This window comes from Macaca mulatta, chromosome 20 (genome assembly GCF_049350105.2).
Source record: "Macaca mulatta isolate MMU2019108-1 chromosome 20, T2T-MMU8v2.0, whole genome shotgun sequence".
Taxonomy (NCBI): domain Eukaryota; kingdom Metazoa; phylum Chordata; class Mammalia; order Primates; family Cercopithecidae; genus Macaca; species Macaca mulatta.
This window is the reverse complement of record NC_133425.1, coordinates 62993704-63021213: the sequence shown is the minus strand read 5'-3', so window position 1 is coordinate 63021213 and position 27510 is coordinate 62993704. Positions and strand designations below refer to the sequence as shown.

Below are 27510 nucleotides of genomic sequence, written 5' to 3'. Positions count from 1 at the left end.
AAATTGAGGGATCTGTGAGCCATCTGAGTAGAGATACGAAGGTTATTTTTGGTGCTCAGGTGTGACAGTTCTGAACTTTGGAAATTGAGGTAGCAGTGTGTCCATGGTCCCCAAGAGATAACCATGGAATCAGAAGAGTGGAGGCTGAAGATGGGACCCTCCCCCAGGAGGCACTTCAGTTGATCAAAGGACTTGGGGGAAGATGATGGTCCTGCCAAAAAGGCCAAAGGCATTCCCTGAAATGTGAGTAGCCCCAAAGGAGAGCCTGAAAATAAATGAGGTAGTGAGTGCCAAATGTGGCCAAGAGATTGATAAAGTCAGCCTTCCATTTGGTTTTGCCGTTCAGAGGTCATAGGAGACCTTAATGAGAACAGCAGAAGGTGAGGCTAGAAGGTGACAGCAGTGGATGGGCAGAGACAATGTCTAGATAGTTAGAGAAGACCTTACTGATGAACTGATCCCATGCAGCCACTTAATTGGCTTTGTGACCTTGGGCAAGTCATTTGTCCTCAGCTGTAAAATGGGAATAATATTAGGGTCTCTGAGATGTTTGTGAAGTGTAAGCACAGGGCCTGGGACCAAGTGAACAGTTGGAGAGGCCCGCTTTTCCCCTGTGGTCATTCTCTGCCATCACTCCTAGGAGACAGGTGCCATGGTGGGCCTTGAGTGGCTAATACAAATATGTCACACAGGTCTTGCTTAGGGCAGGTGTGCCTGTCTAATAGGCAAACTGGGTGACCATCAAAATGGCATTGAGTGCACAGTAGGTGTAGGGTATTTTAGGGAGGGGATGTATTATGTGGTGGGTGACAGTTAATGGGTATGGGCTTTCTTTTTGGGGTGATAAAAATGTCCTAAAACTGGCCAGGTGTGGTGGCGCATGCCTATAATCACAGCACTTTGGAAGGCCGAGTCCGGGGGATCATGAGGTCAGGAGTTCGATACTAGCCTGGCCAACATGGTGAGACTCCCATCTCTACTAAAAATACAAAAAATTGCCTGGGTGTGGTGGCTCATGCCTGTAATCCCAGCACTTTGGGAGACCGAGGTGGGCAGATCACGAGGTCAGGAGATGGAGACCATCCTGGCTAATGCAGTGAAACCCTGTCTCTACTAAAAATACAAAAAATTAGCCAGGCATGGTGGTGGGCGCCTGTAGTCCCAGCTACTCGGGAGACTGAGGCAGGAGAATGGTGTGAACCCGGGAGGTGGAGCTTGCAGTGAGCCCAGATTGCACCACTGCACTACAGCCTGGAAGACAGAGCGAGACTCCGTCTCAGACAAACAAACAAAACCACAAAAAATTAGCTGGGCATAGTCGCAGGTACCTGTAATCCCAGCTACTTGGGAGGCTGAGGCAGGAAAATCGCTTGAACCCGGGAGGCGGAGGTTGCAATGAGCTGAGATTGTACCACTGCACTACAGCCTGAGCGACAGAGTGAGACTCCATCTAAAAAAAAAAAAAAAAAAAAAAAAGTCCTGAAACTGATTGTGGGGGCCGTTGCACAATTCTGCGAGTATACTAAAAACCATGAATTGTACACTTTAAGTTGGCAAATTGTATGGCAAATGAATTATATTTCAGTAAAGCTGTTGCCGTCCGCACCCCCTAGCCCCAAATTAGCCAGGCCAAGAGGTGGGAAGAGCATAGGGAGAAGGAATGGCAGTAGTCTCAGAAACACGAAACTGCCTCGTGCATGAGAGCAGCCTTGGGAGGTGGAAGGAGAAAGTAGAGTGTGTCGAGGGTTTGCAGCAGCGAGGTCTGGATAGATGCATTGGGCTGGTTCCTGGAAGGCTGTGGGTCTCTTAGAAGGACATATTGCTCAGGAAGGATGAGAGTTATGGTAAAAATTTAAAAAGAGAGAGATTCTTGTTAAGGTTAATGTGTAGGAAATGTCTTGTTTAGGAGTTTCTGTGTATGGTCTTGCCTGGAAATAGTTTATACGTTTCATCTTGTTTGTCAAAGGAAACTCTATTGAATTGGTGAAATTAGATGACCACAACTTGGACAGCAAGATGAGCTTAGCTCAGTCCTAAATTCCTCTGAGTCAAATGTGATCCAAAGGAAGAGATGACATGGTACTGGCAATCTAGTGAGTACAAGTGAGAGAGGGGAGTTGGGGGCTGGGGGAGGGCATTGGGAGAAGGGTGTGCAGAAGGCAGTAATGGAAGGAGCATTTACTCTGTGGAAGGAAGGGAATGAGCATGTTGAGTTGTGAGATCCTGGGCCCCACACAAGCCTAGGGTTTTTCCCTCATGTTGGCCCCACTGCCCTGGGCAGTGTCATTGCTGCACGAGGAGACCCCGAAGCTCAGTGGCGGATGAACTGGCACAGGTTGTTTGTGGTGTCTGGCAGCCTGCTGCACTCGTTGCTCCCCTCCAGCTTGCTGCTGCTGCAGCCTGTGAGGATGAGGACCCAGAGCAGAAATGGAGGCTAGGGCTAGGCAGGGGGGAGGTTTGGCATCTTGCTATCATGAGCCAGTGTGGGAACCTAACCCCTCAGTGGGTGAAGAAATGGGGAATTGTGGAGGAGGTAGGGTTGGTGGTGTGATACAATTAGAAGCTCACTGGGCCTGGCATGGTGGCTGACGCCTGTAATCTCAGCCACTTAAGAGGCTGAGGTGAGAGAATCACTTGAGCCCAGGAGTTTGAGACCAGCCTGGGCAACATGGTGAGACCCCCCCCCAACCCCCTGCCCAATCTCTTAAAAATTAATAATATGGGAGGCTGAGGTGGGAAGGTCACTTGAGCCTGGGAGGTTGAGGCTGCAGTGAGCTGTGATCACACCACTGCAATCCAGCCTGGGTGACAGAGAGAGACCCTGTCTGGAAAAAAAAAAATTAATAATAATTAATTTTTTTTAAAAAAGAAACTTGCTCTGAGGGAGAGGATGATTAATATGTACAAAATCACAGATAGGAGAAATAAGTTCTATTCCATACCATAGGGTGACTATATTTAACAATATTATATATTTTTAAACTGCTGTAAGAGAGGATTTTGAATGTTCTCAACACAAAGAAATAATAGGCCACGTGTGGTGGCTCATATCTGTAATCCCAGCACTTTAGGAGGCTGAGGCAGTTAGATCGCTTGAGGTCAGGAGTTTGAGACCAGCCTGGGCAACATGGTGAAACCCCCAAATCTACTGAGAACACAGAAATTAGCCGGGCGTGGTGGCACATGCCTGTAATCCCCAGCTACTTGGGAGGGTGAGGCAGGAGAATTGCTTGAACCCAGGAGGCAGAGGTTGCAGTGAGCCAGGATCACCCCACAGTACTCCAGTCTGGGCAACAAAATGAGACTCTGTCTCAAAAACAAAGAAATAATAAATGTTTGAGTTGATGGATATGCTAATTACCCTGAGTTGATCATTACACGGGGTATATGTGTATCAAAATATCACATGTATCCTATAAATATGTGCAATTGTTACAGGTCAGTTATAAACAAAAAAGAAACTTGCTCTGAGGCTCTAGAGGATGGATTTGCAGGAACAGGCCAGAAGCAGGACACTTGCTAGCCGCTCTTGCAGCTCTCCAGGTAGGAGAATATGGACTAACTAGGGTAGGAGTGAAATGAGGGGGGATGAAGGACCGGGTCAGAGATCAGCTTGGGAGATGAAAACCACAAGATTGGGCCAGTTTTTATTAGATGTGGGGTGAAGGGGGTTAGAAGTCAGGCTATTGGCTTAATAAATGACTGGGTGGATGCTGGAGTTCTTTTTGAGATGGGGGCTACCAGAGAAGGGGTAGGAAGGTTAGGGGTGCAGATTGGGGGGTGGGAGGGAAGTGTTCTATCTCAAATGTCTGAGGGAGTCCAGCAGGCAGGTGGCTGTGTGGGGAAGTAACACTAAAGATATTAACCTGGAAGTCACCAGTACACTGGCTGGCGGCAGTTAGGCCCGCACCAGGCCATCTGTTGGCTTGTAGCCAGGGCAAGCCTGCCTTGGAAGCCTAGCTCTGCCCACAAGTCCTGCCAGGAGGCTAGAGAGCAGCCTTAACTGTGGGCCAAGTGGACACAAGTGTGGCCTAACAAGGACACCTGGCATGGAGCCCAGTTTGGCAAGTGGAGCAGAGAGAGGGACAGCCGGGCTCTCCCTCCAGATTCCTGCCATGTCTCTTCCTGCATGATGCTGGGGCATGGTGGTTTTTTGTTTTCTTGTTTTCTTTTTGACTAAATATAATTTTTTAATTCCAAAAAGTTGGTAGAAGGATGACCTGGTGTAGACTCTCCAAGGGGTATACATTGTCACCCCTTTGTCAAAACACTGCATGCATATACCGTTTGACCCTGCAACCCAACTTATAAGGTTGTATCCCGTAGATTAGCATGGGATAGCATGTACAGAGGTGTTTACGCCAGCCTTGTTGGTAACAGCGAACTATTAGAACCAGTGGAATATCCAGTGATTTGGTTATGGTCTGGTTAAATAAACCATGGTCTGTTCTTAAAATGGAATACTACGAGAGAGTGCTCAAAAGCATGAAGTTCCATAAGGGCTGATTTAGAAATATACTGTTAGGTGAAAAGTTGCAAAGCGTTACATATAATCCCATCTTGGTAGACTACCAGATGGACATACACATGTTTTTGGAAGCATAGGTGCCATGTTGTCATGAGTGACAACCTCTGGGGAGAGGGATTTATAGAGGCAGGGAGGGGGATGATTTCAATGTTGACTTTTTATGTACTCTTCTATTGTTTAAATGTATTAGAGTGAATACATTTTGTAATTTGAAACATTCAATAAAGATATTTAAGGAAAATTAGGACATGTAGGTGAGCAAAGAGAAGGGTCCCCGCACCCAGCAGCCAACGAAGTTAAGGCCTGTGCTGGAGAGCCTGGGACCTTTGTGAGCCAGGTTTTGGTTCGCAGCATTGTAGGGCTGATCTGAGTCTTAGGGAAACCCCATGAAGCCACTTCTCTTTACACCTGAAGACTCCCAAGTGTGGTGGGGGTGCTTGAGGGCCCAGGCCAGAGCTGGACTCTTCTCATGTCAGCTGGCTGGAGCTGCAGGGCCCCTGTCCAGGTACAGCCCCTGTGAGCAGGTGACCACTTAACTGGCCGTTTTTCTGTCTGTCCTTTGCCTCTTCCTCCCGACCCCAGCTCCTGTATTCGCTTTGTTGGTTGCATTTTGCACTGGCATATACTTTAGCCCTATTGATTGATTGATTGACTGATTGATTGATTTTGAGAAGGAGTCTCACTCTGTCGCCTAGGCTGGAGTGCAGTGGCGCAATCTCGGCTCACTGCAACCTCTGCCTCCCGGGTTGAAGCGATCTTCCTGCCTCAGCCTTCTGAGTAGCTGGGATTACAGGCGCGTGCCACCGTGCCTGGCTAATTTTTGTATTTTTAGTAGAGGTGGGGTTTCACCATGTTGGTCAGGCTGGTCTCGAACTCCTGACCTCGTGATCCACCCGCCTCGGCCTCCCGAAGTGCTGGGATTACAGGTGTGAGCCACCGCGCCTGGCCTTTAGCCCGATTGTATCTGGGAAGCTATTTGTGGTCAAGTCAGTAAGAGTTCCCACAGGAGCCAATAACTGCTATTTCCAAATCTTCCAAATCCCTGCCACAGGATGTGTTGTCAGAACTTGCTCTGGTGGGTGATAACATACACTTTTTCTTGGGTTTACTCAGCGATTTCTTGGGCCTGGTTTCCAAGGTGGAGCCAGTGCTTGAACCCCTGCTAGGCCTTTTGAAGTACCCTCAGCATAGGCAGATGTCAGCCATTCAGGGCCCTTAGTAAATAAGGCTTTCTGGGTGACTAGGGTTTCTTGATGGCAGAGACGGAAATGCTTCAACACCTTATTTTAAACATTGCATAATACACTTCTGGAATATATTAGTCTCACTTCCCTGCTTGCTTGCTTCCTTTCCTTTCTTTCCTTCTTTCCTTTTTTTTTTTTCTTTTTTCTTTTTTCTTTTTCTTTTTGAGACTGAGTCTTGCTCTGTTGCTCAGGCTGGAGTTCAGTGGTCCAAACACAGCTCACCGCAGCCTTGACCTCCCAAGGCTGAAACAATCCTTCCACCTCAGCCCCCCAAATATCTAGGGCTACTGGCATGCACCACCACACTTAGCTAATTTTTGTCTCTTTTGTAGCAAAAGGGTTTTGCCATATTTCCCAGGCTGGTCTTGAACTCCTGGGCTCAAGTGATCCTCTTGCCTCGGCCTCCCAAAGTACTGAGATTACATGCATGAGCCACCATGCCCAGCTCCTTTTCTTTTTTTAAGACAGGGTCTCACTCTGTCACCCAGGTTGGATTGCAGTGGCACGATCATGACCCACTGCAGCCTCAATCTCGCAGGCTCAGGTGATCCTTCTACCTCAGCTTTCCCAAGTAGCTGGGAGTACAGGCATGTATCACCATGCCTGGCTAATTTTTTATTTTTTAGTGGAGACAGGGTCTCGCTATGTTGCCCAGGCTCCCTGCTTGCTTTCTTTTTTTTTTTTTTGAGACGGAGTCTCGCTCTGTCGCCCGGGCTGGAATGGAGTGGCCGGATCTCAGCTCACTGCAAGCTCGGCCTCCCAGGTTTACGCCATTCTCCTGCCTCAGCCTCCCGAGTAGCTGGGACTACAGGCGCCTGCCACCTCGCCCGGCTAGTTTTTTGTATTTTTTGGTAGAGACGGGGTTTCACCGTGTTAGCCAGGATGGTCTCGATCTCCTGACCTCGTGATCCGCCCTTCTCGGCCTCCCAAAGTGCTGGGATATCAGGCTTAAGCCACCGCACCCGGCTGCTCCCTGCTTTCTTAAGTGGCACACACTGAACATAGCAGAGTCTCTCCTACATTAATGGCTGTTAGACTTGGAATGAGATGTAACAGAACCACTGTCCCTGAGGGCCCATGTCTGCCTCCAATAGTTTTGTCCCTGGCCTTCTGTCAGGCCACCCATTCACTCTTCCTGCTGTGGTCAGGATGCCTACTATAGCACCAGGGTCCCCTTCCCAACCTGCAGCTGCTCTTGGTCTTTGAGCTCAGTGGTTAGACACACTGCAGCTTGTTAGGAGGATCTACTTCCAGAATGAACAGGTGCAAGGACATGATATGACCGTCTCTAAGTCATCTGCGCCTGCTCAGGGTCAGGACCCTAGGGCCCCTATGGGTTGCCAGAACCTTTCTTGAGTTCTGTGTGGAGCCAGGCATCAGGCAGACCATGACTCCCTTTCTGGACAGCTGTGTGATATAGAGCATGTATTTGCCCACTTGTAAAATGAAACAGAAATCACTTACTCGTAGGTTGTAAGGATTCAGCAGCACAGTCCTAGTCAGAGTGGATGCTCAATAGATATTTGCCTGATTGGATGAGTGACAGCTCTTTTTTTTTTTTTTTTTGAGACAGAGTCTCACTCTGTCACCAGGCTGGAGTGCAGTGGCATGATCTCGGCTCACTGCAACCTCCACCTCCTGGGTTCAAGCGATTCTCCTGCCTCAGCCTCCCAAGTAGCTGCATTACAGGTGCCCGCCACCACGCCCAGCTAATTTTTGTCTTTTTAGTAGAGATGGGGTTTCACCATGTTGGCCAGGGTGGTCTCGATCTCTTGAGCTCGTGATCCACCTACCTCAGTCTCCCAAAGTGCTGGGATTACAGGCATGAGCCACCATGCCCAGCCATGACAGCTCTTTATTGGCACTGACTGAGTACTAGGCTTTGGGGTGTGGGGGAGGAAAAGCCAAGTCTCCTCCCACAACGCCAGGGATGCACCATATCATAGATTTCCCTGTTTCTGAGTTATTAAGCACTTGCTTTCGTTAGACACATACTAGGCAGTAGAGACAAAAGGAGTTGAGACTTGGATAAAGGGAATTGGAGACTTGGGAGGGTCTGGCTGAGAGGGAGAGCAAGAGTGTAGAGGTCTGAGGATGCCCACGCTTCCCTCCATGTCCTCTTCAGCCTTGTCCCTCCGAAGGCTCTGTCTTCACTCACGCAAAACAGACCAGTTCCTCATGACTGACTCAAGTCCATGTGGTCTCCGGTTTGGCTTTCCAGGCTTATATCCACCTCTGGCCAACTGTTTTCTTTCTTTTCTTTTTCTTTTTATTTTCTTTTCGTTCTTTCTTTTCCTTTCTTTTTCTTTCTTATTTATTTATTTATTTATTTATTTATTTATTTATTTATTTTGAGATGGAGTCTCGCTCTGTCGCCCAGGCTGGAGTGCAGTGGCCCGATCTCGGTTCACTGCAAGCTCCGCCTCCTGGGTTTACACCATTCTCCTGCCTCAGCCTCCCGTGTAGCTGGGACTACAGGCGCCTGCCACCTCGCCTGGCTAGTGTTTTTTTTTTTTTTGTATTTTTTAGTAGAGACGGGGTTTCACCGTGTTAGCGAGGATGGTCTCGATCTCCTGACCTTGTGATCTGCCCGTCTCGGCCTCCCAAAGTGCTGGGATTACAGGCTTGAGTCACCACGCCCGGCCTCTTTCTTTTTTTTTGAGACAGGATCTCACTCTGTTGCCTAGGCTGGAGTGCAGTGGCTCCATCATGGCTCACTGTAACCTTGACCACCTAGGGTCAAGCAAACCACGCACCACCATGCCCAGCTGATTTTGTTTATTTTTGATAGAGACAAGGTCTCATTATGTTAGCCAGTTTGGTCTCAAAACTTCTGGGCTCAAGTCATCTTCCAGCCTTGGCCTTCCAAAGTGCTGGGATTACAGGTGTGAGCCATTGTGCCCGGCCAACTCCTGTTCTTTTTTTTTTTTTTGAGACAGTTTTATTCTTGTTGCCCAGGCTGGAGTGCAATGGCACGATCTTGGCTCACCGCAACCTCTGCCTCCTGCGTTTGAGTGATTCTCCTGCCTCAGCCTCCTGAGTAGCTAGGATTACAGGCATGCGCCACCATGCCTGGCTAATTTTTTTGTTTTTTTGTTTTTTGTTTTTTGTATTTTTACTAGAGATGGGATTTCTCCATGTTGGTCAGGCTGGTCTCGAACTCTCGACCTCAGGTGATCTGCCATCTTGGCCTCCCAAAGTGCTGGGATTACAGGTGTGAGCTACCGCGCCTGGCCCAACTCCTGTTCTTTATGAGACATTCCTGCGTGGCTCTGTGGGTACCTGTAGTCCTACTGCCTCAGAGGTTAATGACTGGGAGATGCTGGCCAGGAGTCTGAAGCAGTGATTAAATTGGAGGGATGTGTTGAAGGGGAACTGAAGCTGGCGTACCCTCTTCCCACCAGAAGGGCCCCTCGCTGTGGACAATGCCATCCTCCCTTCCACCACAAGGGGGTGCGCCAGGATCACTCCACTGTCAAGGAGCCTGGGGAGGGAGGTGTGGCTGGACCCCGGGAGTCAGCCAGGCTGCCTCTCCTGCTTTTCCATGAGGCAGCTGCCACCAGCACTGTCCCTTGGGTCTCTGCCTTGGGCCCTACTTCCCTCACTTAAGTCCCAGTTGGCCTTCTCAGATGAGGTAAGGCTTGTCACTTAGTGTCTCCTGTCTGTGTACCTCTACCCACCGTTACCTCCCTGTGCCCTATCTTCCTGGGTTGGGAAGGAGAAGGCCAGGGGACATTTCCTGATGCTCTCTGCCCTGGTGCCCAGTGCAGGCTGCTCCAGCCTTGCCCACCACACCGTCCTCATTTGCCCTCACCTGGGTCATGCCAGCAGCTCAGAGTTGGAGCTGCAGGTGCAGCACAGTGTGCTATGAACCTAAGGGTCTTGGGAGCTCCAAGTAGGAGCTTGAGGCAGCCCAGGGATCAGGGCTACACTTCTCAGGCTCCTAGACCCATGCACCTCCCTAGGTTGTCACTACTCTTGTCCTGCCACCCTGGCCCCTCCAGGAGAGGGAAAATTTGTCTTCAGGACAGAGGATGAACTTTTCTCTCTTAACCTCATTTGGCACTCCCTCTGAGGGGCATGTAGGATGTATGTGGCATGTATAGGTACATGTATGCAGGGTGACTCCGGGAGATGGCCGAACCAGGCACCCTGAACACCACGTAAGCACTGCAGGTCCACATGGTCAGGCTGGCAATGGGTTATCATTAGTTGATTGACAACTCTCTCCTACCCTGTACCGCAGTTTGGAGGCCTCTCCATTGGCCTCCCTGGCATCTGCCTCATCCAACACTCCCTGGCTGATGTTTTAAAAAATCTATTCTGCCCTAGAATGTTGGTCTTCCTCCTTTTCAAAGGCAGGAAAGTCAAGGCCCCGAAGGCTGCTTTAGTAGGCTAGGCTGCTGCTGTGTGGGCTGGGCACCTGCTCTGTGTGTCCAAACCTAGCAACTCCCCTGAAGGACCAAGGAGTATGCACAAGGGGCAGGGCTGGGGTTGCCCCTATGTGAATGTGGGTGGTCCTGAGGACCGCTGAGCAGATTGATGGCAGGGGAAAGGAATATATGGAGGAGCATCCCTGACTGGTGCTAGACACTGCTTTCCTGGCCAGCTCTGGCCTGGCCCTGGGCATTTGCCCAGACCTTGCCCCCCTTTGGATGCTCAGGCAGTGGTTTGCAGGCCTTGACCTCAACAGAGGCTTTCGTGCTTGGCTGGTGGATGGGGCTTTCCCCTCTGAGGAGTCATCTGAAACTCAGCCTTTACCGCCTGTCCCTGTCCCTCAGAGGCTCCACAGCCCCAGGGTCTCCCCTGCAGTTGTCATCAGTTCTTCTGAGGCTACTCCATGGGTATCCAGGCCAGGGGTCTCACCTAGAGCCCCTGAGGTCATTCAGGGGTTGCAGGGAGTCAATGTGGTCTGGGCCTGACTAGGCTAGAACAGTGTCATAGCTGGACAGGAACCTGGAGGTACCGTTATCCAGCTCTCTTCATCTGGGAAGCTGGGTCCAAGGTGAGGCCTAAGGGTGTAATTATGGTCTCCTGACATCTGTCTTGGCAGTTCCTGTCCAATCACTCTACGTTCTTCGATTTTTTTTTCCCCTTTTTTCTATTCTTTCATTTGTTCACTCAAGAATGCCTGGACTATATCTCTATGAACGGACCCCCAACTCAGGAAGTGGTAGTCATGCAAAAAGGACCCTGCTTCTGGGGCCCTTGTCTTTCCCTCAGGCCTTGCCACATGGGATTTAGCTTGGAACTTGAAGGGTTGGCAGCTGATGAATACAGATGAGCTGCAATCCATGACGCAGCATACAGGGCCCTGAGGCTGCCAGGTCATGGGTTCGGCTCTGCCTGTTTTCCCCCCGCCCCCAACCCTTTACGCTTCAGGCTAGATACCATATCACAAGGCCTGGGGGAGCACAGGGTCCTGGAATGTTACCCTTCAGTATCCGCGCAGGCTCCATGCCTCCCACCTGCCCCAGTGGCTTCAGTCATTTGGACCTGGCTTCCACTGTGTGGTCAAGCAGGTGACCATGTCCTTCCCAGGGGCCAGCCCAGGTTCACAGCACTGGCTCACTCTGGCATGTTACTGTTGCCCCCACAACTGTCCCACGAGGCCCTTGAGCAGGGCCGCTGAGGGGAGGGCTGAAATGAAGGGTGGGTGGGGTCCTGGGGGTGCTGTACTGGACTAGCTTGTATAGTTACTGCTTCTGCCATCTTCTTGCCTGGACCAAGCCTCTTGGCTCTGCCAGGCGAAAGTATGGGATGGATTAACTCTACCTCTGGCCTGGGCTACTCTGACCAGTTTCTTTTTTCTTTTTTTTCTTTTTTCTTTTCTTTTCTTTTTTTTTTTTTTTTTTTTTGAGACGGAGTCTCACGCTGTTTCTTTTTTCTTCTCTTTTCTTTTTCTTTGCTTTTTTCCTCTCCTCCTTCCTGCCTCCCTCCCTCTTTCTTTTTTTTTTAATTTCTTTCTTGAAAGGGTCTCATTCTGTCACCTAGGCTGGAGGGCAGTGGCACGAATACTGTAGTCTTGACCTCCTGGGCTCAAGTGATCCTCTCGCCTTAGCCTTTTGAGTAGTTGGGACCACAAGCACGTGCTACCACACCTGGCTAATTTTTGTATTTTTTGTAGAGACAGACTCTCTCTGTGTTGCTCAGGCTGGTCTTGAGCTTCTGGGCTCAAGTGATCCTCCCACCTCAGCCTCTCAAAGTGCTGGGATTACAGGCGTGAGCCACCATGCCCAGCGTCTGTCCAGTTTCCATGAGCCACAGGGAATGGGACTTTATGCTGACAGTACGTGAGTTCACAGCCCCAGATGAGGTTTGATCCCACGAGCCCAAACACAGGGCCTAGGTCAAAGCAAAGTTAGTATTTCCTACTTTTCTCCTTCGGGCTGGCTCTGGGCACCATGGAACTGGTAGGATGCTCCAGCCAGGATCCAGCCTGACTTGCTTATTCTCACTGAGAATAGCTGCCTCTAGGGAGCCCTAGAAATCCCCTCCACCTCTACCTGAGTGAGCCCCAACTCTCCTTCATCTCCTTCCTAAGATGGCTGTGCATGTGGAACAGGAGCCCAGCATCAAGAGCTGACAGGATTGCTTAGGTGGTGCAGGCCAGCAGACCCAGAAGCTAGACAAGGGCATGTTCCAGGTTTTTTTTTTTTTTTTTTTTTTGAAACAGAGTCTTCCTCTGTCTCCCAGGCTGGAGTGCAGTGGCATGATCTTGGCTCACTGCAGCCTCAACCTCTCAGACTCAAGCCATCCTCCCACCTTAGCCTCCCAGGTAGCTGAGACTACAGGCACACCCCACCGCGCTGGGCTCATTTTGTTTTATTTTTTGTGGAGACTAGGTCTCACTATGTTGCCCAGGCTGGTCTCAAACTCCCTGGGGTCAAGTGATTCCCCCACCTTGGCCTTCCAAAATGCTGGGATTATAGGTGTGAGCCACCATACCCAGCCTCAGCCAGCTTTTGAGCACAGCACATTGCCATAACTGGCCTTCCTTGGGCTACCTGGCATCTGGCCAGGCCAGACCAGTTTATCTCTTACTTATGCCCAGGCAAACTCACATCTTTGGGAAAATGAAAAGAAGCTCTTCTTCACAGCTCCAGATCCACTCCAACCTGCAGGTTCTGTAACTGTGGTGGCAAACCTGGAGAAGAAAGAGCTCGCTTCGGTCAAAGTGCAGGGCATCAACAGAGGAAGGTGTGGCTTCCACCTCCCAGAGTGAGGCTAGGTTGTCTGATTCTCAGGCTGGGCTGTGGCCAGGGAACATAAGGAAGCTGCCCTGCAAGCCCTGTGTCTCCTGGGACATGTCAGTCCCATGGAGCCTTCGGGCCTGGGTGGGGACGGCCTGGTGAGGGGCTGTCCAGGTGGATCTCCACTCAGTCAGAGGAGAGCTTCTTGGAACTTGCCCTGGGTGCAGCAGTAACCAGTTGTGCCCCTCCCTTTGGCACATGGGACTGTCGCCTGCCTGGCACCCTCCTGACTGTCAAATGAGTTGACTTCCTCCTAGGATGTGAGAAATGCTTTCATCCTCCCAGCCACAGGGACAAGGTGTTCCTGAGAGTATGAGGGTAATTAAATATGTCTCTGCCACCACCTGCCACCTGTCTCAGAGCAGGGAGTGGGGTGATGAACCCAGGGCAGACATCCTTTTGCTTCCTGGACTTGGGAGGTGACTCTCCTATTTGATCCCTGTGTCTGATGTTGCTAGTGGTCGGTGCCACTGGCGCCTGGTGTCAGCTGGACCATCTCTGCAGATCGGCCCCATTCCTCTACTGTGAGTGCCTCACCTCACTGAAAAACCTCTAACATGAAACAAAATGTGGGTCCAGGGACCGAGGAAGGAGAATTTACCGTCCTTTCCCTGCAGGAGCTCTGCCTCAGCCACCTGAAACCTAGTAACTTGCATGTGACCGTGCCAGCAAGAGACTCCAGGTTCTTCCCAAGACTGCTGGCCTGCCAGCCCAGAGGTTTCCCGTGAAGCAAGAGCTGCCCTTGGCTATACTACCTCCTGCCTGCTTCCAAGACCCTCAGGGCAACTCGGGGTGTGGTGGGTGGTGCAGTGTTCTGTCCTTGCCTCTCTCTATCCAGGTTGCTGGGGCTGCTCAGAGCTCTCTATGATCTTGCTGATAGATGAGATGTAGGTTTGGGGACAGGAGCCCCGGATCTTGAGCCAGCCCTGTTTCTCTTTCCGCAGGAGATAGCAGAGTGTTAGCATGCTCATACTGTACAAGGTCCCCTGCAGGCTTTATGACAGGGAAGAGGACATGCTAGAGGCCTGGGAAAGGGTTGGGACAGACCATGGAGAGGAGGAACAGGTACATTCTGTACAGAACTTAGTAGGACAGCCTAAGCAACAGCCTAAAGTCAAGGCTACACACTGCTGGGCTCATGGTGTTAGCCAGGAGAAATGGACTATGGTATGCTGTGCTCAGCTTTCTGTAAACCACTGCCTTTGCTCAGTGTCCATGCAGTGCCCTGGGAGGCTGGCACTGCAGAATCTGTTACCCGGTGACTAGCCAGGGGCCTGGTTCCAGAGAGATTCCACAAGTGTTTTAGGGCCAATTTGGGTAGACAGGATTTGAACCCAGGTCCTTGAGGCTCTGAAGCCCAGTTTCTTTCTCCCCTGTCCTACTCAGCTGCCTAAGGAATGATGTCATGAAGCCAGTGATCTGGCAAAATGGATCTGCAGAGGGGGCCGGGACTGTGGGATAGGTCAGCTGATAGGTGATGGGTGGGCCTGCACTGGCCAGGGAAAGGTGCCATGGACACCCCAGTTGAGGGTGGTAGTGCCAAGGCTCTGGATGGGGAATAGCAGGTGGCATAGAGGGGAGGGGGGAAAGCTGGCATTTGATAGGAAGTGTTGGAACTTGGGGTTACTCAGTCAATTGGTGTTACGTGAGGTTCACAGAGAGCCTGCAAAGGGCCCTGGCAGAGGCCTGGGGGCTGAAGAGGACACTCATACTGTGCTGCAGGCCCCAGGTAAACCCAGGGTTAATGGTTTCCATGCTGTGGCTCCCACACTGAGAGTTCCAGATGTGGTGCTCTGACCCTGCAGATCTAGCCAGCCAGTGCACACATCTGCTTTGGAGCTGATATGAAAAAAAAGGTCTCCTCCCACCCCTGAGCCTAGGGAGTAGGTCAGGCTCAGCACATTCACCAAGGAGGGGCAGGGCAGCTCTCGCTTTGTTGGGCCACCAGCCTGGCCATCTGTCCACATCAGTCCATCTGTCTGAGTTTTCCTACTTTGAGCCAGTAGAAGTTGTAGCATTGGAAGTAGAGCCCAGGTCCAGTCCCTTCGAAGCAGACTTCTCAGCAAGGCCAGGGGAGTGGTAGAACAGGCTGTAAGGCTCTGCCACCCTTGCAGAGAATGGCAATGTGGGCACACCAGAGTCTAGGGAGCATGTTCTCACATCTGGTTCCATTCAGTGGGCCTCAATTCCTGAAAACCCCTGAGCTCCCCAGGAGAGCCTCACTGAGTGACCTCTGGAAAAGCAGAAGTAAAGTCTGGGAACACACTGTCCTCTCACACTCTGCCGTGGCCAGCTGGCCAGCAAGACCCCTCCATGGGCCGGCCATGAGGCCACGGGAGAGCCTCGAGCGGGGCTGCCCCGCCTGGTGTGCTGGCCAGGGGCTGCCTCCATGCCTACTGGGCCCAGGGGCATGTGGGACCAACCCCCTGGCATGGGCCAGGACCCTCCTTTCTGCCTCCCTGTGGCCCTTGGGGAGGAACTGCAGAGGCCTGGGAGCTGAAAAGGCTGTGTGCCATCTGACCCTGGGAGCCCTGGAGAGGCTGAAAGATCCCCTTCTGGGTTGGCAGGATCTGGGAAAAGTTTCAGGAAGTGGGCGGGGGCAGGGCTGCCCAGCTGCCACCTCTCAAGGCCTGTCTGATGCTGGCTGCCAAACCCATACTTTGTCACACAGAGAGCAGAAAGCACTGGGCAGGCTGAGTGTCCTATGCCCTCTTACTAATCAAGGGCTAGGGTGATAGTCAGGGGTGCCAGCTGGGGCCCACTATGTGGCCAGCCTGAGTGGTGCAGCCTGGCGACCCCTGAGAGGGGCAGCCATGCCAGGTGGGTCTTAGGCTGCAACCTTCTCAGGCCTCTTCAAAGACCTCAGCTATCCCTGCTGGAACCAGGGCAATGGTCCTTGACACAGGCAACCTCAGGGTGGACAGGGCCGGCCTGTGGAGGCGGGAGGGCGGGGATTCTCACTTTCCAGGCTGGGGGTGTGTCTTCCCAACCCAGCCTCTCCATGGGCCTGAGAAAGCAGCACTATTTCCTGCACTTTAAGGGCTTCTCTCTCCAGCAGCCTGTGGACTTCCCTGGAGCACTGGCTGGAGCAGAGATCACAGGAAGGTCACTCTGGCCAGCAAGTAGCACTGTTAGACCAGTCAAGGGCTGAGGTAATGCTAGGGCTGAGGGCACGGGGCCTCCCAGGCTGTGGTGGAGGGCAGAGCTCCAGCTCCAGGGCTACATGGACTGCTAGGTGAAGGTGACAGCAAGCCATTTGATTTGGAGGACTTCATTCTGTTGATGGTATGGAGAGTGGACTTGGGAGTAGGGAGCCAAGATATAGGGCAGAAGGCCTGAGTAGTGCCAGGAGAAGGAGTTGGAGGGAGAGTCATCTGAACATGGGGACAAGAATGTGGGACACAGAGGAGGTGTGGGAACGTCCCGGGGTGCAGACTGAGGAGCAAGCCTAGGCCTGAGGGAAGGCTGGAGACACCGGGAGACTGAGTTGGTCTGCTGCTTCTGAGTTGGGGTTTAGGTCAGACAGCAGAGAGAACTTCCTGAGAGCAGCAGCATCTTCTTGAACATGAGAAATCGGCCTCCAAGGAAGTCTTTTACTGTGGGAGATCACAAGCTGGCCAGACATTCCTGGTGTTGGGCCATGGATGGGAGGATTTGGGGTAGACAGCTGGGCTTGTGGGTAGACTAGAGCAGTCCCCCGAGTCCGTGCTAGCCAGAACACTGCTTGCTCATGCCTCGGCCGGGCACGTCTGGGCCTCTCAGTGGCCATCACCGAGGCTGTCAGGCTGCTAGACTGCTGAGCCCAAGGCCCAGAGCAGAACTAACCCCTGGCTTCCCAGAGCCCCTGCCGTCCTTGGCTGCCCTCAGGGGCTGGGCCAGGGCTGGGTGGCCAGGTCTCCCACGAAGCTCTCAACAAGTTCCAGGCCTCTCCTTCTGTGCTTAGATCCTGCTCCCAGTCACGTCCCCTCCCAGTCACATCCCCTCCTCCGCATCCCTCAGAGAGAGCAGGAAGCTGGGGAGGAGGGAGCATCCCAACCAGCCTTCTCCTAGCCCTGACCGGTACCGTCTTAGGGCTTGGGGCTGCCAGCCACTGGGTCTGGGAGCCAGGTTTCTCCAACAGGGTCGGAGTTGGTTTAGAAGCCCTGTGTGGTCTCCTCATGGGTGAGCTGAGGGTTCAGTAGGCCTCCTCCTGTAAGTCGCCTTCTTGGCTGACAGGCTGTCCCCCTTCCCTGGGTCACAGGGAGATGTGGGGTTTGGCCAGGGAAAGTGGTCTGGAACGGCCCTTTGACATCATCCCTGGGGGCTTTTAAAAAATAAGTTTCCTGGTAGGGAAGACTCCTCAGGCCTTGGGCAGGATTCTCAGTAGAGTCTCCCGGGTTTGCTCTGATCTGACAAACGCCAGCAGAAACCACCCGGCCGCCTGCGTTCCAGCAGTGCTTGGAGCCGTGGCTTCCCCAGATGCAGCGTCAGCAGAATGCAGCAGCCAAGGCACAGGGGTGTTTGCTTGGAGGCCCGTGCTGAGTCCAGGAGTGGGGGGCCTGCAGAAGAGAGCCTGCTGCTTGGCTTTGCCCCCTCATTCATGTGCACGCATTCCTGGCTTCTCTAGGAATGGATGGTGCCACAAGGGATGCCAGAGGGACTTGTCCCTGAGTGATGACAGTCCAGTGACAGTGCTGACGGTCCGTGCCTGTCAGGTGAGCAGTGAGTGTCCAGGCTGCCTCCGAGGAGGGGAAGAAGGCATGCCCTGTCTTCTCCCACCCCTCTGCCACCACCTGCCAGGTCATCTGGGACTGAAATCCGTCTGGACAGCTGAGTCCATATCTGAAAAGCCTGTCCTGGGTCAAGGACTGGGGAAGAGAGCAGTAAAGGAGGTGCAGAGTGGGGAGGAGAGGAGGAGACCAGATCTGGGGACAGACAGAATCCCTCAGGCCTGCTGCACCTCCCAGCCCCTCTACGCCCCAGCTTTGGGACTCTGGACAGGTTTCATGTTCTGTCTGATTTCTGTTCCTGAGGCTGAAATGGGCATGGCTGAGAGGTCCGGCACACAGGTTGCTCCTGGCATGGGGCTGAGTACACTGTACAGCCCATGTGTTTTCAGTTAGAGTGGATCTGGGTTGCCCGCTTCATGTTGGGATGAGGGGACTACCCCCGACCAGTGCCAGGTGTTGGATAGAGAGTCATGGAGGCCTGGGGAGGGGAAAGGTGCTTGGCAGTGGGGAAGTTGCTGAGCTAGGGAGAGAAGCCATGTGGAGCAAAGTGGGAGGCTGGAGCAGAGGAAGTTTCACGCTGCTTGAGAGCTAATGAGGATCCTGAGTGGGAGGTGACAGCTCACTTGGGGAAGCCTCCCAGCAGCCTGTGCCAGGGCCTGGAAGAGCAGTGTGTACACAGATGCCCGGGTGAGGTCCAGCCCCTGGTGCTTTGGAGGGGAGGGATCAGGAGGCCAGACTGGGGTCCAGACTCCCAGTCTCGGGGAATAGTAGAGTCACTGGCAGGAGTGCCACCACCCAAAGTTTTTCCCTGGAGCTCACCCTGTACATCTGGCCTGGCCTCTAGGCCCAGGCTATAGCTGAAAAGGAAGAAGTCTCCTGGCCTGAGAAGGGCTCCTGGCTGGCTGCAGTGGCTGTGTGAATAAGCAGACAGGTTTGGTCTGGCAACTGCCTCACCAGTGCCTGGGTCTGACCCAGAGAACTGTATTCCAGTCCTGGCTCCCAGCTGCCATCCACTTTGCAGCTTCCCCTAGTGGAGATTTCAGCACTTGCTGGGCCTGGGCCAGAACCCCAAGTATATAAAATCAGAGCATGAACATGACTTTGATAAATTAAGAAGGCTTCGTTTTAATACCACAGTAAAAGGAACCAGTTAATATTCTCACCATTTCACATCCACAAAAACCACATCAGGGGCATTAACAATCTTTCAGTTTTGTACAAATAAACCATGTTTCTTTTAAAAAGACTTGCACACATGGCTCATGCCTGTAATCCTAGCACTTTGGGAGGCTGAGGTGGGCGGATCACAAGGTCAGGAGTTCGAGACCAGCCTGGCCAACATAGTGAAACCCTGTCTCTACTAAAAATAAAAAAAAATTAGCCAGACATGGTGGCATGCGCCTGTAGTCCCAGCTACTCAGGAGGCTGAGGCAGGAGAATCGTTCAAACCCAAGAGGCAGAGGTTGTAGTGAGCCGAGATTTTGTCACTGCACTCCAGCCTGGGCAACAGAGCGAGATTCTGTCTCAAAAAAAACAAAAACAAAAACAAAAAACAAAAAACAAAACCAAAAAAAAGAGGCTTGCACACTTGCCCAAGCTCAAGGATATTAAAATCTAGCACATGAAACCCACTTGTAGAGGTAGAAATACAGGCAATATATTATTTCAGCAATGACCATCAATTACAGTTAAGAACAGTTAACAACCAAATGGGGAATGAAATACTGCAACCACCCAAATTTACTGAGCAAAGCACCTTTTCTCACCCATGCCTTACTCTAGGAGTAGCTAGGACTTGGTTAGATGTGGTAAGGATGTGGGAGAAGAGATCCCAGGGCAGGGGCTCATTGCAGACAGCCTGGAGTAAGGATATAGGAGAGTGCACATCTCCCAGGCAAAAAGGTGTTGGGGTCCACAGAGCAGAACAGGGGCTAGTGGCTTCTGCCTGCCCTGCCTGGCTCTCTTATGCACTTTTGGGTGGCCATGGGAGGAAAGTAGTAGTCAATTGCAGAGTGACGGTGAAGGTAGCAGGTGGTGTCTCCTGCAGGCCTCTGGAGGTTGAAGTTCACTCCATGAGTACCCAGGAGCCACAGAGGTCATGAGTGCAGCCTGCCACCAGGCCCCTGGAGATACAGGTGGAAGGCGTCCATTCCAGAGACCTGTGCATACCCCTACCTTCAACATGCTGTCTTCCATCTCTCTTTTAGCATGCCTGACTCCAGGTTGGGGCTGTCTTCTCCTGATGGAGTACAGCAGGAGGGGCATCACCGGGGTCCCCTAAGCCTGTAGAGGGTTATATGCCTCACTTCCCTCCCTCTCTAAACAACCCAGGATAGCATGGTCTCCTGAGCCTCAAAGACACCTGGGGAGGCCGTGGCCAGGACGGCGTGTGGAGGTGGTCCCAAGTGCAGCTCCGCCTTTGATCCCCTGGGCAGCCTCCCCAGGGGATGGAGAGGCATGTAGTCTTCCAAGCCAGCCTCCACCAACATGTGCCTGGGTCTCTCCTCAGCCACTGCCCTTGGTACTGTCCCAAGGGAGCTTCTGTGTCCTGTATCGGGTGGGATAAGTACTGCTGAGAAGAATAACACAAGTGAAGGGACAGTGATGGGCTGGTGGAGAAGCCTCTGAAGAGGGGGTGTGTGAGGAAAGATCTGAAGGAAGGGAGGGAGACAGCTCCATTTTCAGGCCAGGGGACAGGGAAGGGCCCTGAGGTGGGGACATGGCTGTGGATAGTGAGCATGGGGGAACCGCAGGACCTAAATCAGAGAGGTAGAGCGGGGATGGTGGGACCACCACATGAAGGCTCTGGAAGGGGCTCCCTTTCTGAGTGAAGTAGGAGTAGGGGAGAGTTTAAGGCCAATGAATAGCATGGTCTGCCTTGTGTTTTAAAAAGATCACTCTAGCTAGCACATGCCTATAGTCCCAGCTACTTGGGAGGCTGAGGCCAGAGGACCGCTTGAGCCTAGGAGTTCAAGTTCAGCCTGGGAACATAGGAAGATGCCATCTCTAAACAAAAACAAAAACAAAACAAAACACTGTGGGAGACTGTTGTTAGGTTCTCATCAGGATCCCACTGCCTCTTCCCTGGCCTGCTTCCCCCGGGCCCTTCTGCTCTGCCTCTCTTTCCTTTTCCCTCAGGCCATCTCTGAATGCTCAGGAGAGCCCTCAGGATTGGTCTACCTGCCTCCGGCCACTCTGAAGGGATGCTTAGTCTTTCCTGTCAGCCTCACCTCCCCTGCGTGCCACTCATTTGCCCTGAAGGCCACTTGTCACTCACACCCTCCTCCTGGCTGTTTCCTTTATACTTTCTTGCCCCTGCCCTTTGCTGTGGCCCAGCCTTTTGTGGCCTTCTCATCTTCTCAGTCTGATCTTTGGTGCCCTCTCCACTCCACTCCACAGCTTTAGGCATCTTCTGTATTTCATGTGCCTCGTGTCTGCCTCGGGGTATGTTGGCTTGCCCCTCTGACCCTGAGGCCCTGGAGTGCAGGACTCAGGACTTAGCTGCTCTAGGTTAGGGCCAGCCTACAGCTTAGCATACAGAAAGGCCTCAAAGACTGGGTTGTGGATTGGAGTTTCCCAGGCTTTCTGATCATGTTGAGGAGGAACTATTCCTCTTATGCTCGAACTTTGGGGCCCCATGTCCTGGATTGTGTCCCAAAGATCTGGTGCATCTCCAGAGCCTTAGCTGATTGCCCTGTGGTAGGCCCTGAGCCAACAGGGAGATGGAGGTCAGGGTAGTAGTGGGACACAACTGCAGGGGAGAACTGGGGCTGATCGGGGTGGGAATGGGGACTTGGGACCCTTGGGGAGGCCCAGCAAGGCTAGCCCTCACCCCCTACCCTTGGGTTTCAGACTTGAAACTGCATCTGCAGAGCACTGATTATGGTAACTTCCTGGCCAACGAGGCATCACCTCTGACGGTGTCAGTCATCGATGACCGGCTCAAGGAGAAGATGGTGGTGGAGTTCCGCCACATGAGGAACCACGCCTATGAGCCACTCGCCAGCTTCCTAGACTTCATTACGTGAGTGTGCCTTGTGGCGCCTTCTCCTCTTACCTGGGCAGGATAGTTACACCTGCAGGAGCCGGCCCCAGTGTGGCTTAGGCCAGCTGCCCTCGTGCCTACGTCAGCTGTCAGAGCTAAGGACAGCTCTGTCAGGCCAGCTGTCACGGGGCCCTGCTTTCAGAGTCCTCCCTGATTGTGTGCGTGATCATTCAACAACGCTGGACCTCCAGGCCACCACCTATAAAGTGGGGTCACCAGCATGTTCACTACTGCCTGAAGATATGGTGGGCAGGCAAGAGTGTCCCACGCAGTAGTGCTGGATGAAGCCTCTTCCCTCAATCACATAGACTAGGGTAGGGAAACCTGGGAAGGTGGGAGCCCTTTTTCTTACCCTACAGCACCCAAACAAAACACTCACCAGGCCCCACTCCCCATGCCAGGGGTCAGGTGTCAGGCGATGGACAGAGCTCTGAAAGGCCAAGGTCTTAGGCCCATTCTCTGTCTGCTCTGACCATGGCCCTGGGTCTCAGGGAGATTGGGTCGGAGTACAGTTGGGGAGCAGGCTGAACGTCTAGCTGCCTTTCTCAGTTCTGACACAAGCCCTCAGGAACTCAGGTCGGCAGGCCCCCATTCATATGACCCTTGGCTGCCCCAGCTTCTTCATTGTCTGACGCTTGGGCACAGCTCTGCCTTCATCACGCTCCTGGAGAAACTGAGTGGAGGAAAGGACCTTGGGATCTGCAGGCTTGGGGAGGGCATCTGGACTGGGCAGTCTCTGCTGGCCATGTATGTCTGTGGACATAGGAAAGTAGAGAGGGTCCCTTTGCAGGGATGTCCCAAGAGCCATGAGCCAGGTCCTGGTGGACAAAGAAATAGCCCCAGTCTAGGTGGCTGCCCCATAGGGGTGGTGAGCAGAGGCATGCTCGGCAGCTAGCGTCTAGGAGAGTACCCTGCATTGGCAGAATGTGAGTGTGCAGTATGTGAAGCATTTCCCTGAACTCTCTGAGTATTGTCTAGCTTTTACCATTCCCTGATTATGGTGCCTCCACCGTCCTCCTTGGGACCTGGCACACCTGCCCCACTTGTCCCTGCAGAGACAGAGTTAGATGCCTGCTGCCTGGCCTGATTCTTATCCCCTGCAGTTAGGAGCCACTTGCCCAGGATCCACTTGCTCAAGGAAGTGCTGCAGCCAAAGGGCTCCATTCTCAGGCAGGAGTCACAGGCTGGGACACCTGAAGGGCCAGGGAACATGCCCAAGCTAGGAAGCAGGCCCTCTCCTGGCCACAGACCTCCTTCCCTGAGAGCCTCCTTGCTGCCCTGGCCTCCATCAAAGTATGCCAACATGGACCTACTGGGGCAGGAGGCTGGTAATGGGGTATCTCTTGTGGTGCCACATTAGGGGTCACATTGCAGCTCCCCATCTGTTGATCATTCCCTGGCCTGGGTCTCTGTGTTCCTTGCTGCAAAGCCAGAGCTGAGGACATACCAGGAAGCAGTACATTTATTGCCAGAGCCCAGCCTGAGACTTGTTTGCACAAGGCTGCTTTAGCTTCCTGGTGAATGTTCTGGCCTTGCCAGCTAGGCTGGCTGGAGGAGGCCTGACCCCATGTCCATGGTCAGAGGGTAGATATCACCCATCCCACTGCCCACCGGCCCACCTGCCTGTGCAGCTAGCCTTTGGCCTGTCTTGGTCTTAGCCTGCCAGGCCATGAAACTGGAGAGGGGTCTGAGCGTGACTGAGGCCGCACAACTGCCAGCTCTTTGCTAGAGGTTGGCTGCAAGCACCAAGGGTGCTTAAAGCAGCCAAGTTCTGTCCTGTGGCAGGCTCTCCGAATCTGCCGCTTCCCATCCCTTCCATTCATGGGTGATTGTGGCTTACAGTCCTGCCAGCCACTCACTCCTGCCCTCACTCAGGAGCTCAGCAGTCACGTGTCAGCCCATCAGGTCCTGTGTCTGCTTGGTCCATGACCTAGTCATCTCCAATGACCTGCACCTTTCCTCCTCTGCTCTGCACTTCAGCCACCCCCACTGATGGCTGCCCAGGCCCATGTCACCACCTGGAACTGCTCCACCCCTGAAATTGCTGAATCAGGCACCCTCTCTACCCACAGCCTTCTGGCCCTCCAGCCCACTCTCAGTCCCTTGTGGGACACGGGTTCCGGACTCAGCGGGACACTAGGCCTTGCTTCCTCCCCTGCTACCCCTTCTGTCTTCATTTCCCGCCCTCCCCAGCTGAGGTTCCCTGGTCCATCATTCGAGCACTTTTCTGCCAACATCCGCAGCTCTCTTGGCCGCCCAACTCATGGTCCCACCCGGCTGGCAGCCCCCCAGCCCTGGAGGAATCCCAGCAGCCTCCAGTCTGGAGCCGCCCTCCCCCTACCTCCACTGCGGGGAGGAAAGCTGGGGAAGCCAGCCTTGGGGGAGGGGGGGTCATCCTTGCTGCCAGGCATGCATACTCACCCTCTTAGCCAGCCTCAGCTTGTTTCTGCCTGGCAGACTCTGGCTTTACCTACTCAGCACCCTGCAGACCCCACCAGCACTGCAAAGACCACCTTCCCATCTTATACTGTTGCTCTCCTGCCCCCAGCCTCCTCTTGGGCAGATGGCCCACCTTCTTCACAAAGACAGTAGAAACCCGTATACCTCCCAGTGCTGCTTCTGTCCCCCACCCCTGAAGCCCATTCCAATGGCAGAAGCGCCCTTCCTTTTCTCTTGGATCCTTCCACCAATGTTCTGAGTGCCCTCACCTTACTCCCTGGATGCTGAGTGGCCACTCATCTGCATTCCTGTCCGTGCAGGCACCTTCCTTTCCAAATTCTTCTCTTCAGTATCTAAGCAAGGTCAAATAGTTAAAAACCATCTCAGGGGACCTAAACTTTTACATTCACTGTCTGTTCTCTCATTTTCCCTCATCCCTTGAGCTTTCAACAGTCCCATCACTCCACCACAAGGCCCTGGCTAAAGCCACCCCTGACCCACACCTTCACTCCAGGTGTGACCACTCTGCAGTGTCCAGCCCCCAGTCACCTAGCTATTTCTTTGCTCCCATGATGCCTCTCTGACTTAACTCCTACCTCTCTGGCCACTCTCCCTTCTCCACTCTGTCCCAGCAGGTCATCTCCAGTGTGTGTGTGGAGTGCTGCAGGAAGGGGTGAAGTCTTCCATAGAGGCCTGAGCTCCCCCAGGCTGGGGCTCACGATTGGCTTCCCTGAGGAGGTGGCTAGTGTGGCTGAGGGGAAAAGCATTTAAAGGAAGCATTGGAATAGGGGGTTTTTAGGTTGAGGGAACTATACATGTCCTGAGTAGCGAGCATGGTGCACCTGGCTCTGTGCCCCACACAACAGCCTCCAGGTGTGGTGCCCACTCTGGGAAGGAGGAAGCTACCCTAGAAAACCCAGAGGAATGTAGCCAGAGAGGAGAGTACAGTCCTCCAGGTAGTAGAAGCATCAGTGAGAGGCCCCGTCCTGGGTGTGAAGACCTGAGAGAACAGTGCCCTGACTGCCCACAAAGTTGGCCCAGCTGGGGACAGAGGTTGGGACCATCACAGAGTTCACCTTAGCTCCATCCCTCAGGGCCTCTTAGTTGCTTCTGGAGCTGCCCCAGGCTGGCTGGAGCAGGCTTCTGCCAGGAGGTGATGAAAGCAGGAGCTGGCTGAGGCTGCCTCTGTCCTTCCGTGTGAGACAGTGTCCACTGCTTTTGTAGGTCCTGGCCAGCCTTCAGCTGCACATATAACCAGTACCTGGTCTGGGTCAGGCCTGGGGCTGGGAGGGAGATGGCTGGATGCAGTGGGGTGGTACCAGTGATAATATAGACAGTGCCTGGAGAGGACTGTGAGCAGCTTTAGCAAATGGAACTGGGGTTCACAGGTGGCTTCACAGCATTGGGAGGACTCCAGGATCAGGTGGGGATAGAAAGGCCACTGGAGAGAGTAGGTGGCTGGAAAAGAGGCAGCTGTCTGGCATGGGGCTGACAGCCTGATTGAGATAGGGCCCCTAAAGTAGACTGTCGTCATGTGCTCTTGAGAGGATCTGGCTCAGTTTCATGCCACTAACATGTTGTTATGTCACTGTGCCCGAGCCCAGTCATTACCTTGCTGTGAGACTTGGGATAGTGTCTGTCAGGATTTTTTGACCTTGGAGGGGACTTTGATCTGGGCCATTCCATGATGTTTTCCCTTGAGAGAGTCAGTCCTGGAAGAGAAGCTGAGAGACTTGTGGGAGGAGTGAGTGTGGCCTCTGGGGAGTCCCAGGTGGGCTTTAAAGGCCTTTGTCTTTGAATGAGTGAGCCTCCCTGGAGGGGGCCTAGCCCAGGTGCCCATTGGCAGAGCCTGGGCATGGGTAACCTGAACCACCTGGGGGATCTGAGAGCCCATATTTCTCTTGTGTCAGGGGCCTCAGTGCCACCAGCCTGGAGTGGGCAACTGGAAAGAGGCTTTGTCCCAGGACAGTGGCCTCAAATGCCTAATGAGCCTGTCAGCACATCTGTGATTTTCTCCAGGACCTGTCACCCCAACCTTGGGGCCCTGCTTGGTCACAGAGGGGCATCAGGTTCCTCTGGCCCCCACTCCCCTGGCCAGTTCCTGTCTTTGCTATCTACAGTCACTGTTTCTGGGTCCGTGGCAGGACTCTGCAGTTGGGGGCTGTAGGCCTGCTGTGGTTTCAGGGTCCTGGGCTAGACCTGGCTCCTGCCTTGAAGAAGTGCCAGCACTGCCACTCTTTTCCTGGGCCTGGGGTCAAGCATGCAGGAGCTCCGTGAGGCCCAGAAGGCTCAGACCAGGTGGAAGGACCCAACTGTGCCTCGGGGAGAGGCAGGACTTTTATGAGCAGGTTAGAGCTCATTATCTCTGTTGGAGCCACACCTCACTCATATTCTCTTTTTTTTTTTTTGAGATGGAGTTTCACTTTGTCACACAGGCTGGAGTGTAGTGGCACATTCTCGCTCACTGCAAGCTCCGCTTCCCAGGTTCAAGTGAGTCTCCTGCCTCAGCCTCCAGAGCAGCTGGGATTACAGGCGCGTGCCACCACACCTGGCTAATTTTTGTATTTTTAGTAGAGACGGGGTTTCGCCTTGTTGGCCAGGGTGGTCTCAAACTCCTGACCTCAAGTGATCCACCTGCCTTGGCCTCCCAAAGTGCTGGGATAACAGACGTGAGCCACCGCACCCGCCCTCATCTTCTATTTATTTTATTTTTTGAGGTAGGATCTTGCTTGTTGCCCAGGCTGGAGTGCAGTGGCATGATCATAGCTCACTGCAGCCTTGATCTCCTGGGCTCAAGTGATCCTCCTGCCTCAGCCTTCCAAGTATCTGGGATTACAAGTGCATGCCACCACACGTGGCTAATTTTTTTGATTTTTTAATAAAAATGAGGTCTTGCTATGTTGCCCAGGCTGTCCTCAAACTCCTGTGCTAAGAGATCCTCCCACCTCTGCCTCTCAAAGTGCGGGGATTACTGGTGTGAGCCACCATGGCTGGCCCTCACTTATCGTGATATGGAAGAGAAACTAAGTCTTGAGAGGTGGTATGCTGAGGGCATGGACAGGGCTCAGAAACAGTGATATTTCTGTTCACTTTCCACCCTGCACAGGGCTCTTTAGGACCCAGATGTGACTGAGTACAGATACTGTCACTAGCAGCTCACCCGAGCCCCTGCTGGGGACTGCAGTGGACAGGCTGGCAGGGGTACCCAGGCATCATGGCTGCCTCACCAGCACCAGACCAGCCCCCCAGGGTTGAGAAGCCATATTGTTCCAGCAGGTGGCACCAAAGGGCA

The 27510-nt window shown here is 53.1% G+C and overlaps 1 protein-coding gene and 3 long non-coding RNA genes across 5 annotated transcripts in view; 3 read left to right on the top strand and 1 right to left on the bottom strand.

Moving 5' to 3' along the window:
* ATP6V0D1 (ATPase H+ transporting V0 subunit d1) overlaps window positions 1–27510 on the top strand; it is a 44348-nt gene that overhangs the window by 7047 nt on the left and 9791 nt on the right. Inside the window, exons 1-3 of one of the 2 annotated variants that reach the window (XM_077984413.1) lie at window positions 16065–16310; window positions 17632–17719; window positions 21587–21758. In XM_077984413.1, the coding sequence (XP_077840539.1) occupies window positions 21688–21758 (71 nt within the window). In that variant the 5' untranslated portion in view covers window positions 16065–16310; window positions 17632–17719; window positions 21587–21687. Of the gene's footprint in view, window positions 1–16064; window positions 16311–17631; window positions 17720–21586; window positions 21759–27510 lie in introns of those variants that run through there. The other variant, XM_015126401.3, reaches the window with a different exon arrangement.
* On the top strand, window positions 57–3565 carry LOC144337653 (uncharacterized). The gene is made up of 3 exons (XR_013411064.1): window positions 57–243; window positions 1967–2093; window positions 3439–3565. It is a non-coding gene; the product is annotated as an uncharacterized LOC144337653 (long non-coding RNA).
* On the bottom strand, window positions 3107–20769 carry LOC144337656 (uncharacterized). Its single transcript, XR_013411067.1, has 2 exons — window positions 19228–20769; window positions 3107–5212 (listed from the first exon to the last, which is right to left on the bottom strand). It is a non-coding gene; the product is annotated as an uncharacterized LOC144337656 (long non-coding RNA).
* LOC144337659 (uncharacterized) lies at window positions 5895–20765 on the top strand. Its single transcript, XR_013411070.1, has 3 exons — window positions 5895–6197; window positions 8396–8710; window positions 19233–20765. It is a non-coding gene; the product is annotated as an uncharacterized LOC144337659 (long non-coding RNA).